Source organism: Nuphar pumila, chromosome 2, assembly GCF_984573655.1.
Source record: "Nuphar pumila chromosome 2, dmNupPumi1.hap1.1, whole genome shotgun sequence".
Classification (NCBI taxonomy): Eukaryota; Viridiplantae; Streptophyta; class Magnoliopsida; order Nymphaeales; family Nymphaeaceae; genus Nuphar; species Nuphar pumila.
This window is the reverse complement of record NC_143250.1, coordinates 87315957-87333346: the sequence shown is the minus strand read 5'-3', so window position 1 is coordinate 87333346 and position 17390 is coordinate 87315957. Positions and strand designations below refer to the sequence as shown.

The following is a 17390-nucleotide window of genomic DNA, read 5'->3' as shown; positions in this document are numbered from 1 at the left end:
GAACCACTCCCTTCTCAAACATGTGTCGCCTTGACTAAGATCCAGTGATCCTTTCTCTCAGTTTGGTAACTTCTCCCTTGTAGGAAACCTGTAAGCAATTCCAGAAGCGTCTCTCTCTCTCTCTCTCTCTCTCTCTCTCTCTCTCTCTGTTTTAGACACCGAGATAACAACTAACGTAGTTTGTGTTGGTTCCGTTTCGCATGGCCATGATGTGAGAGAAAGACCAACGAGAGAACTACTATAAATGCCAAAAAGGCTCCATAGCCACCCTCTTCCTCTCCTCCTGTGTTATATTTCACTCTCTTCATATTCTGCTGGTACCATCTCTCTCATGACCATCATGTGAGAGAGTGAATGACCAAACTGAGACAGAGAGCGAAACCAAAAGACTTCTCTTTAGGTAGATTCCATCCTCCCCCCTCTCTCTTTCCTGAACCAATACCCAAAATTCTCTCCATCTTTGTATTTCTCTCTCTAGAGTCTAGACAAATACCCACAAACTTCCCTTCCCACCGGCCATGAAGACGGCAACCTCACCCATCTCCAGGATCTTCCAGTCCTACTGGAAGAAGAAGGCCAATCTCCTTTCCCTAACGCTCGTCGCCGGCCTCTGCTCCATCTTCTACCTCCTGGGCATGTACCAACACCGCACCGGGGCCGCCTCCGTCGTCCACTCCGGCATCTCCTGCACCGTCCCGCCGAGTTTCAACGTCTCCGGGTACCATTCGGTGGAGCTCGACTTCGCCGCGCACCACCAGGCCGTGCCCGGCAGCGGCGGCGGCGGCGACGACCGGTTGGGCTCCTTCCCGCCCTGCGACGCCCGTTACAGCGAGTACACCCCCTGCGAAGATCGCGACCGGTCGCTGCGCTTCGATCGCGAGCGGCTTATCTACCGGGAGCGCCACTGCCCTGACCGGAACGAGCTCCTCAAGTGCCGGATTCCTGCGCCTTACGGGTACAGGGTGCCGTTTCGGTGGCCGGAGAGCCGGGAATGGGCCTGGTTCGCCAACGTGCCTCACCGGGATCTCACCGTCGAGAAGGCCGTCCAGAATTGGATACGGTTGGAGGGCGACCGCTTCCGCTTCCCCGGCGGCGGCACCATGTTCCCGAACGGGGCGGATGCGTATATCGATGACATTGAGGGACTGATTCCCCTCCGGGACGGATCGATCAGAACCGCCATTGATACCGGTTGTGGGGTAAGAGACGAGCCCGACGCCCTGTACCCTCTGCCCTTCATTGTTTCCTTTGTCTCTCCTCTCTCTTTCTTTAGCTTTTTGTTGTAACTTGGTATTGTTATAATGTTGGTCAATGTGAAATTTGTTTTCGATATTGAGTTTGGGGGTAGATTGGAGTTTTAAGTATAGGAATTGGGTGATGGTTGGTGAATATGAGCGGTTATTTTGGTGTCTCATTTGTTGGTTATCACTGTTTGGTCTCCTGGTCTATGATGGTGGCTTTCTTGCAGAAATGCGAGATTTTGGGGTGATTTTCCTGACCGAGAAAAGAAGGTTTATATCTTCTTTCTTTCCTAACTAAACCACCTACTTCATGCCAAATTTGGGTGGTGTTATCATTCTTGCTTTATTTTCTTTTCCTACCCATTTTGAAGTTTTGCTTAGTGGGTGTCTTGCTGCTTGAATTATCTTCTTGAAACGGAAAATTGAGGCGGTCTGTTTCCTTTTTGGCTCGAGAGATGCCAGATTTCCTGCAAATGAATTCTATGCGTTTTTGCTGAGTCCACTTTCTCAATTTAGGTAGCGAGTTGGGGAGCGTACCTCCTATCGAGGGACATATTGGCCATGTCGTTTGCCCCGCGGGATACACATGAAGCTCAGGTTCAGTTTGCGCTAGAACGTGGTGTCCCAGCAATGATCGGAATCATGGCTTCCAAGAGGCTCCCTTATCCATCTCGAGCTTTCGACATGGCACACTGCTCCCGTTGCTTGATTCCATGGCACCAATATGGTAAAGCAAAACAAAGTTCTCGTATCAGAATTACAATTTGAACTCAATTAGTCTAAGAAATTTGAGGTTATCAACCTGTTGAAACCCATTCTGACTGGTAATTCTTGATGTAGATGGCCAATACCTGATCGAGGTTGATCGAATCCTTCGGCCTGGTGGTTACTGGATTCTTTCTGGCCCGCCCATCAACTGGAAGAGCCATTGGAAAGGGTGGCAGAGGACCGAGAAGGATCTGAGGGCAGAGCAATCTGCAATCGAAGCGGTCGCAGGGAGCCTCTGCTGGAAGAAGATAAAGGAGAAGAACGACATTGCAATCTGGCAGAAACCCACTAACCACATTCACTGTAAGATCAGTAGGAAGGTCTTCAAGTCACCACCCTTCTGTGCAGGACAGTATCCTGATTCTGCATGGTGAATTTTGCCCCTCTTTGGAAAGTGATACAAGAGATTCAGCTCTACTTTTGTCTAAGATATTTACTTTTTGTATCTTCTAGGTATGAGAATATGGAGGCATGCATAACGCCTCTTCCGGAGGTTGGCGGGGTACAGGAGACAGCAGGAGGACAGTTGAAGAGATGGCCAGAGAGATTAACAGCGGTGCCTCCCAGAATTAGCAGCGGGAGCATTCAAGATGTTACAGAGGAGGTTTACAAGGCAGACACAGAGCTCTGGAAGAAGAGATTGGGATATTACAAAGCTGTGATAAACCAGCTGGAACAAAAGGGGAGGTACAGGAATATATTGGATATGAATGCTTACCTTGGGGGATTTGCAGCTGCCTTGATCGAAGATCCATTATGGGTTATGAACGTCGTTCCTGTGGAGGCAAAAGTCGATACGTTGGGAGTGATATATGAAAGAGGATTAATTGGGACTTACATGAGCTGGTAAGAATCTGTAACTATGTAGTTTGCCAATTGAGCTCATTTGCTGGCATGAACACATTTCCCATTGCATCTGCCAGTGTTCTGCTTGAAATTTCGAACTTGGCATCAGTTTGCCTCTTCACCTTCTTCTCTGGAAAATGTTTCAGGTGTGAAGCAATGTCTACATATCCAAGGACGTACGATTTCTTACATGCTGATTCCGTGTTTACCTTGTACAAGGACAGGTATGAAAAACTTCCCTCTTCTCCTAAACTACAGTTTGCTTTCTACAATCTGAACACATTAATCAATTGTCTGAATGCCAAGCAAATCAAGACAGTACTTGATTTTGCTTCTTCCCAATCATTTTCTTGGTCTATTGATTTCGTTTTGAATAGATCCGATGCCTCAAAATCTGTTAGTGTTATCCCCTGATTCTGGATCACATCAATTAAAATCATAAAGTTTACATGAACCGGATTATTTAATGGCTCATATACGATTGAGTGGCTGCTGATCTGCTAAGAATTTCTCTGTTCTGTGGGCATGAAAGTTTATGCGACTTTCCTATGCTATACATGTGTTCTCTTTAACGCAACTCTGGGAGAATCTGTTCTGATTCTTTGCGTTTAAGTCTGGAGCTGTTTCTTCTGCTTCTTCCATGTTTCAATCAAACGCTGAACTTTGCAGCTCCTTGGCAACCGTTCACACTTTTGATTTTGCATCCAATGCCAGTGTTGTGCATTTCGTTCGCAGCGGCATCATCCGGTCTTTTGAATCTCCATCCCCAGCTGCCACAATCGTCTTTTGAATCTCCCTCCCCATGGGAATGACTTCTTAGAGAATTCTTGCATCCCTTCTACTCCACCAATCTGTTCCAATGTGAATTTCTAGATTTCTTACTCAAAATGTTGAGACACGCAGAATTACTTCCATTTCTTTTTTCCAAATTCTGAAATTGAGAGCTAATATCTGCAGTTTGGGCTAATTTTCTTTTAATTTTCTGAATTTGGTATGGAGTTGCTCTGTTTCTTCTAATTCTCTGCAATCTCGGCAATCCTTATCCAGATTCCTTTCAGTTGTTGCAGAGTTCTAATGATTCTCTCTCTCTGCCTTGACGTGCAGTGAATTTCCATGCCTTGTACCTCTTTTTGCTTTCTTCTCTTTTTCATGTTTTGGACTCGATCTGAAGCAAGAATAACATAATTGTCATGAAACATCCCGTGCAACGGCTCAATGACTGGAGCCGCCTATGATTCTCTTCGGATTCGTCTCAGTCCAATGCTACTTTTTCCATTTTTGCATGCTTCTGACGCAGATCCGAGTCTAGTTGGAGAAATTCTTCTTCCACGAAGAATCAAAACTCACTGCATTCTCGAGAGCAGGTCAGGCAATATGCCAAATCACCTGTGTTTGGCTTCAATCACCTTCCATCCATGTATCGACAGCAACCGTTGGGCTGATAGTGATGTCACACGGTCCATCACTGTGTGGCCTGGGGGAGAATCAGGTGCAATGTGATTGTACACTTTTAGTGTGCTGCTGCACCTGATCACCCTCTATCGTTGGGATCAGCTGTGTGGCCCAACAGCAGATGGAGGGTGATCAGGTGCAGCACAATAAAAGTGCGCAATCACATTGCACCTGATCTTTCCTCCTGTTAGCCAGCCTCGCTGTTTGTACAGTGACGAAAGATGAACCACATCACCTGTTCAGTTCTCTGCATTTCTATTGTTTGGACGGATGAACATAACTCTGCTCGAATTCTCTCTCTCTCTCTTTCAGATGCGAGATGGAGGACATAGTGGTGGAGATGGATAGGATACTACGGCCGGAGGGAGCGGTGATATTGAGGGACGACGTGGACGTGATCGTGAGGGTGAAGTCGATGGTGGAAGGGATGCAGTGGGAGAGCCAGATCCTGGACCACGAGGATGGACCCCTCCTCCGAGAGAAGCTCCTCATCGCCCGCAAGTCCTACTGGACCGCCCCTGACCATTCTTCCCCTTCTCTCTGAGTTTGTGTCCAACAACATCTACCAAACAACGGACAGAGGATTAGTTCAAACACACCAACAAAATACAAAGGAGTGAAATCGGAAGAGGAACGACGAAGCTCAAGAGCTCACCGCGATTCTCGGCCGGAGCGAGACGGCCGCGTTTCCTGTCAGAGAGAGGAGAGAGAGAGAGAGCTTCCGCTCGCCCGCCTGGCCCTTTTTTTCTTTTATTAATTTTAATTTGGTATTGTTGCGTGGGAAAGTGTTCCTGCGTTGCGGAAATTTTTTGTGCTCATCGATTCATTTTGGTGGGATCCATTTTGCGTGTAGTAATATATTCTCTCTCTGTTGAGTGTCAACGGGCCTAGTTTACTCGGACCCGATCCGAACTAAACCTTATAGGGTCTAGGTATGGTGATAAATAAGAAGACCCGATTAAGACCCGAGACCGGACCCGAAAGTCTGATTAATACATGGACCCTGGTATAGTTTGTGAAGTCTTATACCGACCCGACTTGAGTTTCGATTAAGATCTGCAATTTTTCAATGTAAAAATAATAATAAAAATCTGGTTTTACTTGGTATGGTCTGGATTTGGTTCATGTAGTTTTTATTGGGTCCGAGTATAAATTTTTTTTATAATGGACCTGATTAGACCTGAGTCTGGCCCGATATCAGGCCCAAAAATTTGGTCCAAGTCCTAACCAAACCCAACCAGTTGACACCCGTACTTGAGTGGCTTTCCTAATTGGAGAAACCTGCCAACATTTGAGATTCTTACATGCCAACATTAGGGTTCCAGACAGGCGGGATTTGGGACAGCTTGTTGAGTGCGTATCTGACACCCTTCATCCATGGGATGTAGATGAAGGGCCTACCAAACGCATGGTTTTGGAATTAATTTCAGCTGTTCATTTTTTTATGATCCAGATCTCGTCGTCTACAAGATCAATGGTCCTGAAAAAACTTACCGGGCCCATCTAAGATAAAAAGAACATATCCATGCTGTTTTGAATTACCCGATACGCACTCCACCATCTGTACCCCGGCCCTAAAACTTGGACCGACTCGATTAGTAGTAATTAACAAACAGGTCCGAGGTGTCCAACCCTAATGACATTCACGTTCACTTTTTCAATAAAATAACTCATCTTTTGATGATTCTGTTAAGTGATGTCACAAAATAGATTACAAATTATACATCTTTTGTAAATTACTTGTTTGTTCTAATGAGATCTGTGCATTTTGGTATTCATTAACCTTTGTGTCTGCGTATGTATGCTTACACACTTGCACATTCAAATTTCTCAAAGAAATAAACTATGAATATCAGCTTAAACAAAAAATATTCTCTAACACCAACGGGGAGTCCGCCTGTCTGGTAGGAGCAGTGAGTGCACGTCACCTTGTGTTGGGACGTTGCAAGTTTGAATCCCAGTTGTATAACTGGTAGGGGTCTGCCTAACCCCAGCTTGCCTATCCAAAAAAAAAATCTCTAACATCTATTCCAAATCATTATAAATTACCAGCATCAAATAGTATTCACGAGGGCGTTTGATGCCCTGGACAACTCATGCAGGACAATGCATCCCGAAGACTGTCTGGGACAAGTAACACACAACACTACAATTCTAATTGCGCCCCTTTTGTAGTGTTAAGGTAAATATGGATTCACGTCAGATCCAAATGGATCCAATGGCTCATGGTGTCATATGGAATTCAAACTACTCATATGACTCAAGACTCCCACAAGACAAGACTCTCAAAACTATTGTATTCTGTGAGATAGCTAATAGAAACAAGGTCAGGTGGACAGACTCCTACCTAAAGAAGGCAATCTTAATAAGATCAAGAAGGACAGACTCCTTACCTAAAGAAGGCAATCTTAATAAGATCAAGAAGGATAGACTCTCACTTGAAGAAGATTATCCCAAGGATGGGACGCCCCATGCTAAATGGTTCCAAGATGAGCATGACAGTAAATCAGTCTCATAATTAAATCTTTGTAACTACTACTCTATTTAAAGGAAACCTCTCATTTTTGTGGGGCATGTAGAGAGATAGAGAGAGTATTGTGGATGTACACCACATTGGACAAACTACGATAAATTTTGGTGTTCCAGTGTGCGTGTGTGTGTGAAATCAATTTGACATGCAGAGACACCCATGTCGGAAAAAACAATCGTCGTCTGCCACCATTCAAACAACCCCTGAATTGTTGTGTTGTGCCCGTTATTGCATGATGTGTTGTGGCATATCAACACGGGACACGCATACTGAGTTAAGTGTCCATGTGATGGCATTCAAATTAAGCTTTCAAGTTATTGTGATGTTGGCATCTCTGAGTTTTGTCAAAAATTGTCAAAATCTGCACTAACATCAACTAATAATAGCAAAGGCCAACATGTCTGAAACAAAAGAAAAATAGCAGGCAAATACTTGCAAATGCCAATGTTTGCTAGTTTTTGCATATTCGACCTTTTTGAAAGAACTGCACAAACTTGCAATATCCATGCAGTAAACCTCCACAACAAGATATATGCCCAATGAATTATCACTACAACAATTCCAAGAAGATTAATTCCTGCTTACTGGGAAGACCACGCCCACTTAAAGACAACCCATTTTCTGACTTAAGTTATGCCGATTGATTTAGCATGGGTTGAGGGTTCGGGCACAGAAAGGAACGATCTCGGGTAGACATGGTCGCTGGATTCAGACATGATCCAGGAAAAAAATAGGTTCTGCCTAACAGTGTAGAAAACAAATTCAATCTGACACCCTAAGGTAGGTTCGGTTCAAATTTCAGATTCAGGAGACGTGAAAACAGGAAGATACAGATTTTTAAAGTGGCTGAAATATTCAGGTATGGACAGTGACATACTGATTATGGTTTTCGCAGTTTAGATTAAATCAACATTAGAGACTAATTAGCCCTAAAAATTGAAGGGTTGGTTAAGGACACTCTGAAGTACCTTAGGTCCAAACCTCAGAACCAGACTCTTCATGGTTTGTTCTAGGGGATTTTTCAAAGGCTGATGGGTTTTATAAAGACTGCATGATTTAGGTAAGCCTAACTAAGTCATAATGAGTTCAAACTTAGCTAGGTGATTAAGAAAGGGAATTCAGACCTACTCAGACCTCAGGGACCATGTGAGACTTCTAAAAGAGCCCCAACTCGCTGGATGAGGTTTATTTCACCAGGAAAATACTTGGTACAACAGGATCACACCGGTTCTATGAGTTTGATAGTACGTAGACTTGGCTGGACCTTAGGCAGGACTCAAAAACCAAAATGAAACTTCACACGACCTATGATAGGTCAGGTAACCTGAAAGAAAGAGAAGATAAGAATTAGAGAGAGATAGAGAGGGAGAGATGTGAGATAGAAAAGATAAAGAGAGAGAAATGCGAGAATTCAGAGAGAGAGAAAGAAGGCGATGTGAAATAGAGAGATCAATAAAGAGAACTATCAAATTTCATTCATGCTGCAAAAAAAAAAAAAATACATGCCTTTATATAGGTATATAAGGCCCTCATTAATCTAATACACAAGTTTCATAAAATATTTAAAATCTTCTAATTTTGGTTACGCCTCCCTGAACTGCAAGTTTACTAGGCTATTTATGAAATCATGATCTCTAGAAATAGTCAAGCTCCTTATCCCCCCTTTCTCATTCTTAGCATCCTCATAACCTCTCTCTTAAGAGGGTTTCACGCCCTGCTAGCCTGACCAAAAATAAGGACATGCTCATTATGTGGGCTCCACCAAACCCAGCTGTCATAGCCGACTGGGTCCTTGGATCTGTATCATCCCCTCCCTCTTGAATTTTGCCTAGTCCACTAGGTAAGAATTTGGGATAACGCTTCTGAAGGTTATAGTCAAACTCTCAAGTTGGTGCTCCTTCATCACCCCATTCGACATGGTGCTTCTTGACTCGTCGATAATTGATTTACAACTTTCTTGTTTTGAAAACCCGAATTGGGCTCTTGGGTTTCTCCTTGTTTGTGGTAGTTGTCCCTCCTTCAAAAAGGTTCCCTAGATATGCCTTTAGCCTTGATACATGGAATACATGATGAATCAGAGTGATGTTGATAACTTGAGTTTGTACGCAGCTAATTCAATCCACTCTATAGTAACAAAGAGTAAGCTTGTGAACGGTTTGTTCTTGCTCTAGTACTTGCCTTCGAGTTCATTTTTTTAACTAAACCCAATCCCCGGGTTGAAATTCCCTATCCTTTTGGTTCTTGTCATAGATTTTCCATATCCAATTTTGTGCCTTTGTCGAGTTACCCTTGAGTTCTCATAGTAGTTCATCTCTTGTCCTTAGTTGTTGATCCACTTCAAGAGATTTGGCACTTTCTCCTTCATAGGTCAATGTTTTCACTGGAGATCAACCATAAAAAGCTTCATAAGGGGGTCATTTGGGTAAAGGAATTTAATGAGGTATTGGATTATTCGACCTAAGATAGGTAGTCGGTCCAACACTTAGGTTTTTCACTGGCAAAACAACAAAGGTAGGTTTCTACGATTCGGTTAACAACTTTTGTTTGGCCATTGGTTTGGGGGTAATATGTTGTGTTATACTTCATCTTAGTTCCTAAAAGATTGAAGTACTCATTCCAAAACAGATAGTAAAATGAGAATCTTGGCTACATACTATATATTTGGGCATTCCATAGAGTTTCCTTATGTTTTTATGAAAAGCTTTAACTATGGTTTGTGTTGAGTATTTTTGGGGTAAGGACATGAAGTGGAAAAAATTGGTGAGCCTATCAAATATGACATATATGACTTCTTTTTTGTTGGAGGGATGTAGGTCTTTAATAAAATCTATGAAAATATCAGACCAAACTCAGTTTGGTATGGGCAGGGGGTGGAGGTAGCCAGCGGTCTTGATGGCCTCATATTTGTTGACTTGGCAATCGAGACATTTTTTAATGAACTTCATCATGTGCTCTTTCATTTTGGACTAGTAGAACTCACCCTTGATCCTTTGTTGGGTCTTAAAAACTCCTTCATGTCTACCCAAAAGAGATAAGTGTTAATGGTGGAGTAGATAGAAGATGATTTTGGCATCATCAAAAGTAAAAACCTTTCATTGTAGAAGTCTGCTTTACCCTTCACTTGGTAATGGGGGTGGATACTTGGATCTTTCTCGATGTTCCTCTTCAACTTCTATATTTTTTCACTATCTTTTTGCATATTACATGCCTTGCTCTATATATTACAAGTTACAACAAAAAGAATATTCAATTTGCCTTTTTTATTGATCGAGATAAGGCATCAATGACATGATTTTTCAGCCTCTTCTTGTATTGAAGTTTGAAATTGTAGCCCATCATTTTGGCAATCCATTTTGGTTGAAGCGGGATTGAGACACGTTCCATGAGATACTTAAGGCTCTTATGGTCGATACGGACCATAAAGTTCCTTCCAAGTAAATATGGTCTTTATTTCTCAAGTGCTAATACGATGGAAAGCATTTCCTTCTCGTACATCGACAAAGCCTCGGCATGGTTGGTGAGGCTTTTACTTATGAAAGCTAATGAGTGACCTTCTTGCATTAATATTACACCAATTTCGATGTCACACACATCGGTCTCTACAAGAACTCATTGGAAATTTTCGTTAAGGCTAGTATGGGAGTCTAACACATGGCCCGCTTGAGCTTCTCAAAAGCGAGTTTGGACCCTTTCGACCATGCAAATGCATTCTTTTTAAACATTGTTATTAAAGAGGAAGCAATAATGCATAGTTTCTCACAAACCTTCGATAATACCCGGTGAGTCCAAAGAATCCTCTCAAGCCTTTGATGGATGCAGGCTTAGGCCAAGAGAGCATGGCCTCGATCTTGTTAGGATCTGTACTTACACCTTGTTCGTCTATAATATGGCTAAGGTAGGATATTCTAGTGTGTCCAAAGCTACATGTAGACCTCTTAGCTATGAATTTATGCTCTCTAATGGTGTATAAAAACATCCTCACATGCTCTAAGTTATCCTCCCAAGTCCAGCTATAAATGAAGATGTCATCAAAAAATATAAGGACAAACTTGTGAAGCATTAGCCGAAATATATTGTTCATGATTCTTTAGAATGTAACTAGGGCATTTGTCAATCCAAAGCACATTACTAGGAACTCAAACCGACCATTGTGAGTCCTAAATGTCGTCTTTGGAACATCTCTATCAGCCATCTAAATTTGGTGATATACGACTCAAAGATCGATCTTGGTGAAGACTCGAGCCCTATGCAATTTGTCCAATAATTTGTCTATGATCGGAATTGGATGTTTGTCCTTCATAGTCACAATATTTAAAGCTTTATAGTCAACACAAAATTGTCATGTATGGTCCTTCTTTCACACTAATAGCACCGGTGAAGAATAGGGGCTCAAACTTAGCTGGATCACCTATATATTAAGCATCTCCTAGACAAGTCTTTCAATATCATCTTTTTGGGAATGCACATATTAGTATGGCTTGACACTCATCGGTCTAGCTCCCAGAATAAAGGTGACGTGATGATCTTGGAGCCTTTAGAGAGGTAGGGAGGTTGGTTCAGCAAACACATCTTCGAATTCGACAAGAATCTCCTTTCTTTTCAAGGAAAAATTCTTTCACTTCTTTGTCACTTGTTTGACTCTTCGCATTGATCATGCAAAGGAAAACCACTTGAGTAGCTCTATAAATTTTGAAAGTTTTATTCGGGCGTACTTCATCTCCTCCCTTAGGTCTATGAGCCTTTAGACATCATTTTTTTGGCCTTGTCAAAACACTTCTCCATCTTGTTAAAATTCTACTTAACATTTTCAAGGTTTCAGAGCCAACTCATTCCCAGCACCAGATTGGAATCTTTCATAGGCAACACATATATATCTAATTTGAATTTGGATCTTGAAGATCCAACTGCACATTAGGGCACACACTAGCACATTTGAGATAATTGTCATCCACAACCATAACATTAAAGAGTGGTTGCTCCTTAGCATGGCAACCCATAACTTACACAATGTCTTTCTATACAAAGTTGTGGGTCAACTTGTTGTCGATGAGCACTTCTACTTGTTGTTTATGCATACACATGGTAAGAGATTTTATGTCTTTGTTCGTCTTCCTTGTCTGTTTCACTGTTGTCACACACTTGTTCTTCTTTGCTCTCATTCACGCTTTTATACACAACGTACATTCTAAGTGATTTACATTTATGTTCGAAAGTCCACTTTTTTCATAATCATAACATAGATCCTTATTGTGACTATCTATCATTTGAATCTTATTAATGAATTCGGTCTTCACCTTGGAGTCGAACTTTGTTTTGGCTCCCTCCTTCTTGCTTGGTTTGCAATTTTCTGACCCATCAAGGGGTAGACAAAGTCTTTTTATAAAGCATGACTTTTTTAATCGCTCTTCCACCACCTTAGCTTTTATAGAACATTCTTCTAGGGTTTGGGGGTCTAGAGACATGAGCTCAATCCGAATGTTTTCCCTAATTCCTCCCATGAATGCACCTATCAAGGCAGTTTCAAACGCATCCCTGCATATGGTACATAAGTTCTTAAATTTTGCTTGATATTCTTGGACGAATTACCCATTTTTCTTAATGTTTTTCATTTCTACATTATGGTTCATATAAGGTGAGGGATCAAATCTCCTTAAGAGTTTCCTTTCAAACTCAAGCCAGGTAGACATTGCTCACATCACCGGTATCACCTTAAAGCTTCACCATCGAGGTGAGCTATAACACATCCAAATCAATTTTTGGGGAAAACTGTTGAAATTCCACTAGAGGGGGGGTGAATAGTGAAATACGATAAAGATCGATAAAATAAAATAATCAGGCAATAAAGCACAACATATAAAACACAGAATTTATACTAGTTCGGTCAATACCCAGACCTACATCCAGTCCCCAAGCAAACCACTTGAGCTTTCCACTATAACATCCGAGTCACCGGATAAATAGTACAACACCCTCTTCCTCAGAGGTCTTCTTCTCTCAACAGATAAGGGGCACACCCTCTTCCACAGAGGTCTTCTTCTCTCAACAGAGAAGGACAACACCCTCTTTCTCAGAGGTCTACTTCTTTCAACAAAGAAGGAATACAGTGAATAACAGAGTTACAATACTTCCTATAGAACCTTCAGAATGATATGAATGCACGAATGAAGGATTCTCAGAATGTTCTGTTTGTCACTCAGAGGATACTCTTTGTCAAAGAGCTGGACTTGACTTTTTCTCTTTTCTTTCTTTTCTTTTTCTCTTTCTTTTTCAAGACTCTCTTTTCAAATAATGAATAGAATTTTTCTCGTTGTAAGCTCACACGTCTATTCCATTCCATGTTGAATAGTTTATTTGAGTGTGTTTATATAGCTTTTAAAAAAGTAGTCGTTACATTTTGAAATCGTAGCCTTTTTGAAATGTGAAATGTTATGTCATTTCAAAAACATCCTTTAGAGAAATTCGAGAATGCCTTTTTCCATAAAAGTAAAATATAGGGTACACTAGTCGTTGTAATATTTTAGGTAATACATATTTTATGTAAAAAGTCTATTTCTTACAATAGTACATTGAACGTTGGATTGTAGTTTTGTCTTTATTCTAATTAATGATTTGAGGTACATAAGTACTTCTTTACTTTAAATGAGTGTAAGTACAATGAGTGCTTTGAGATATTTATTTGTACATAGTCATGTCAAGTGTTTTCTTTATGTTGTGTTTTTCAAAGTCTTAAGAGAGAATGAGGACTACAAGAAGGTCGACATTCTTGAGAAGGATATTAAACAAGGATTTCTTACAGGAGGTATTTAATGCTTGTACAAAGAGAATGATGACTTCAAGTAAGTCGACATTCTATGGGTTTGTAGAAAGGTAACTAGAGTCTTTATCAAAACCTTTATTATATTTGTTTTCTTTGTGTAGCCGATTTTCATGTTTTGTCTTTTACCCATATTTTAAAATTATTTCTTTAAAGAAGGTAACTAGAGTCTTTTCAAAACATATTATATTTGTTTTCTTTATGTAGCCGATTTCATGTTTTTGTCTTTTTTCCATATTTAAAAACATTTCTTTAAAGAAGGTAACTAGAGTCTTTTCAAAACATATTATATTTGTTTTCTTTATGTATCCGATTTTATGTTTTGTCTTTTTCCTACATTTCTTTTCATGTTGTCTTGTATATGATGTAAGGTACAATTATTACATTGTGAAATCATGTCAAAAATACCTTTTTCATAAATGGTTGTAAGGCGGTACAATTATTAGTTTTCAAAAAGGAGCTTTTTTGAAACTATCGTATACTTTTATGATATAGTTTTTATGAATGAGTATGTAATATGCAATATGCATGTTCCTGAAGGTTCTGTTACATATGACTCTAAAGAAGAAAAAAATCTTCATCTTGAGGTAGCCGATCCCTTCAGTTGAACTTTAGGAATGCATGGCTCATCAAGCTTTTTCTTCAAGGAGTATGATTGCACTAGTTGTACTTGAACAGGAAGTCTCCATCCTTTTTGGGTGAGATATCCTTGCATCAAATACTCGTTAGATTTATGGCAAAACATATTCAGTCATAATATAACATTTTTCAAGAGGACATATTATCATATCATATAAAATTGAATACGACAGTGTATCATATTATGTGACATCAAAACAAAGTTTCTCAACAACTGTTTGGCTTACAAAATATTGTTTGGCCTTATACAAAATTTGGTGAGTGGGTTTCTGACACCCTAAAGTAGGTTCGGTCTAAATTTCATATTCAGGGGACACAAAAAACAAGGAGATACATATTTTCAAAGTGGCTAAAATATTTAGGTCTAGGCAGGGACAACCTAGTTATGGTTTTGGCAATCAAAACTAAAAAACATTAGTTTCTCAACACTAGAGACTCAGTTATCTCTAAAAATTAGAAGATTGGTGAATGACACTTTGAAGTATCTTAGGTCCAAAAGTCAAGAAAAAACTCTACACAGTTTGGTTTAGGAGTTTTTTTGAAGTCTATCAGGTTTTATAAAGACTGTAAGGTTTAGGCAAGCCTGACTAGGACACAATGGGTTCAAACTTGGCTAGGTTATTAGAAAAGGAGATTCAGACTTACTCAAACCTCAAGGACCACATGAGGAACTTTCATAAGAGGTTGAACTTGTTGGATGAGGTTTACTTCACCAGGGAAAGGCTTGTGACAGTAGGATCACATTGGTTCTATGAACTTGGCAGTGCACAGACTTGACTGGACCTTGGGCAGCACTCAAAAACCCAAATGAAGCTTCACACGACCTACAATAGGTCAGGTAACTAGAGAGAAACAAAAGAGGGTGAGAATTAGAGAGAGATAGAGAGGGAGAGACATGATATAGGGAAGATAAAGAGAGAGAGAGTGTGTAACACCCCAAAATATTAGAAAATTTTATCATTTTTTTTAAAATTATAGTGGAAATCTTAAACAAGTCGAAGTGAATACCTTGGGAGAGTTATAAGTGTTGGAAACAGGAAATGAAACATCATTCTAAAATTTATTACAACCCAAAGGATTAATATCGAGTTTTAGAATGTTTAAGAGACAAAGAATTATTCAGAGTTTAAAAAGGACATCCACAAGAAATCTAGGCTCCATGATGTCACCCACAATAAATCCCATGATCGCTTCAAAGCTATCATTCGCTTCCTAAAAAATAATAATAATAAGGGTCAGACTACACTCAGCCAGAGTAGGAAAACACATCAATAAAATTGTGCACAGTATCAAGTGAGTCCATATAAGTGTATCTCACCTGCCTATCATTTCTGACACACCCTAATTTATTCAAATAACGTATTTAATCATTAATCACATGTAATAAGATCATTCTTAAACTAAGACTTCAAAACAACCACAACATGATTCAAAGTATATATAACATTAACCAACAAATATCTCGAACCACAAAGATAAATTTTTAGGTTTTTCTTTTTAACTCGCTTTGTGGGTATACACAAACTTTGACATTGTAGCGGACTGAGACCACAAGAGGGTTCGTTATTAAAGTCCCGCGTGACTAGCTGTATGGATACCTAAAGGAGACGGTCTATAACCGAGAGAGTACTCCCCAATGGCATAAACTAGAAATAAGATGCATCCCAAAAACTTCTGCAGAAGACATGGATCCACCACTTAGGACACGTAGGTAGTCTTGGCCCTCCTAACTCTGAGGAACTGGGGACCCGGTGAGATGCCTCACTCTCATAAAAACAGAGATGTCCCACGAAGCTTATACCATCTACCCTCTCTAAGGTAGACCATGGGTCCGGTAATATACATCATCTTTCAGGTGTACCTAGAATCCCTAAAAAACTGATAATGTATATTGTCTTTCAGGTATACCCAGAATCCTCCAACTTAGGATAGTCCAGTAATATACACTTGTTATCATCGCAAAATTTTTACTTTTGCGAGTCAAACTGACCTTTGAAAAAGATTTTGAAAATAACTCGCCTCCGTTTTAAAATGCAGGATAATTCTGAAGAATGGGACTCGCCTGTCGGTACGAGGTTCAACCATTCCTGGCGCCTTTACCGGGGGTAATTGAACCAAGGATCAATTGTATGCTTAACTTTGCTCAATTTATCTAAATCATGTTCTATTTTCTAAATGCACAAAAAATCAGGCATGTGCTATGAATTTTCTGAAAATGCAGATTTGAAAACATGATGTTTGCTTAGAATATTTGAAATACTTGAAAATTCTCAGAAAAGATAACACTTGGAAAATCATGAGCTTAGTGAGAGAATATTTCTGAAGAAAGTGAAAATCGATTTTTGAAGAAATCTTGAAGTTTTGTGAAAATCGATTCTGAGGAATTTCAAATAACTTTGAAAAGCTTGATTTCTTTGAATTAGAACTTGAAAATTGAAGCTATAACTTGGAAAATCGAATTTTGAACTTTGAAAATACTTGAAATATCATTTGAAAAACTTAGAGTTTTGAAAAAATCGATTTTAGAATAAGACTTAGAAATTTTGAGAAGATTGATTTCTCTGAATTGAAATTGGAATTTGTAAATGAATGAATTGAATGAATATGGATTTGAAAGACTTGATTTTGAGGAATTGAGAAAATCCTTTTTGTATTTTTGAGAAATGCAGTGCATTTTTGAAGTTAGCCTAAGAGTATAGGCTGAATGTGGCTAATACGAAGATTACAAATCTAGGTATCATTCGTATTCTGACTATGACCATAAATACAAATTCCACCAAGTTTGGCAACTCCATAAGAGCTAGTGCACGTGTCATTCGTGTAGACCATAGTGAATTGGTAAAAATATGCATGAAACCGTTGGCTGTGGTCTGGACTGCAGCAGCCACCTCCAACTCCTCCCTTTGTAGCAGCTGCAATCACCACACAAGAGGTCTTCCAGCCGGCGCACCACCATCCACTCCAGCGCCTCCCTTGCAGCCTTTTTAAGTCTAGCTCCATCACCTACAACCGATCTTCACAGCAACTCCAGCCTAGGTAGTCGCCACCTCCTTGGATGCCTAGCCCAGCCACCTTCAGCTCCTTCCAGCCGGCAGCCACT

At 40.3% G+C, this 17390-nt stretch overlaps 1 protein-coding gene across 1 annotated transcript; it reads left to right on the top strand.

The window, feature by feature from the left end:
* Nucleotides 1–518: 518 nt before the first annotated feature.
* Nucleotides 519–5068, top strand: LOC149845959 (putative methyltransferase PMT15). Its single transcript, XM_089989910.1, has 6 exons — nt 519–1199; nt 1758–1968; nt 2082–2379; nt 2463–2855; nt 3002–3079; nt 4620–5068. The coding sequence occupies exons 1-6, from the start codon at nt 519–521 to the stop codon at nt 4849–4851; spliced, it is 1893 nt and encodes a 630-aa protein (XP_089846036.1). The 3' UTR covers nt 4852–5068.
* Nucleotides 5069–17390: the final 12322 nt, after the last annotated feature.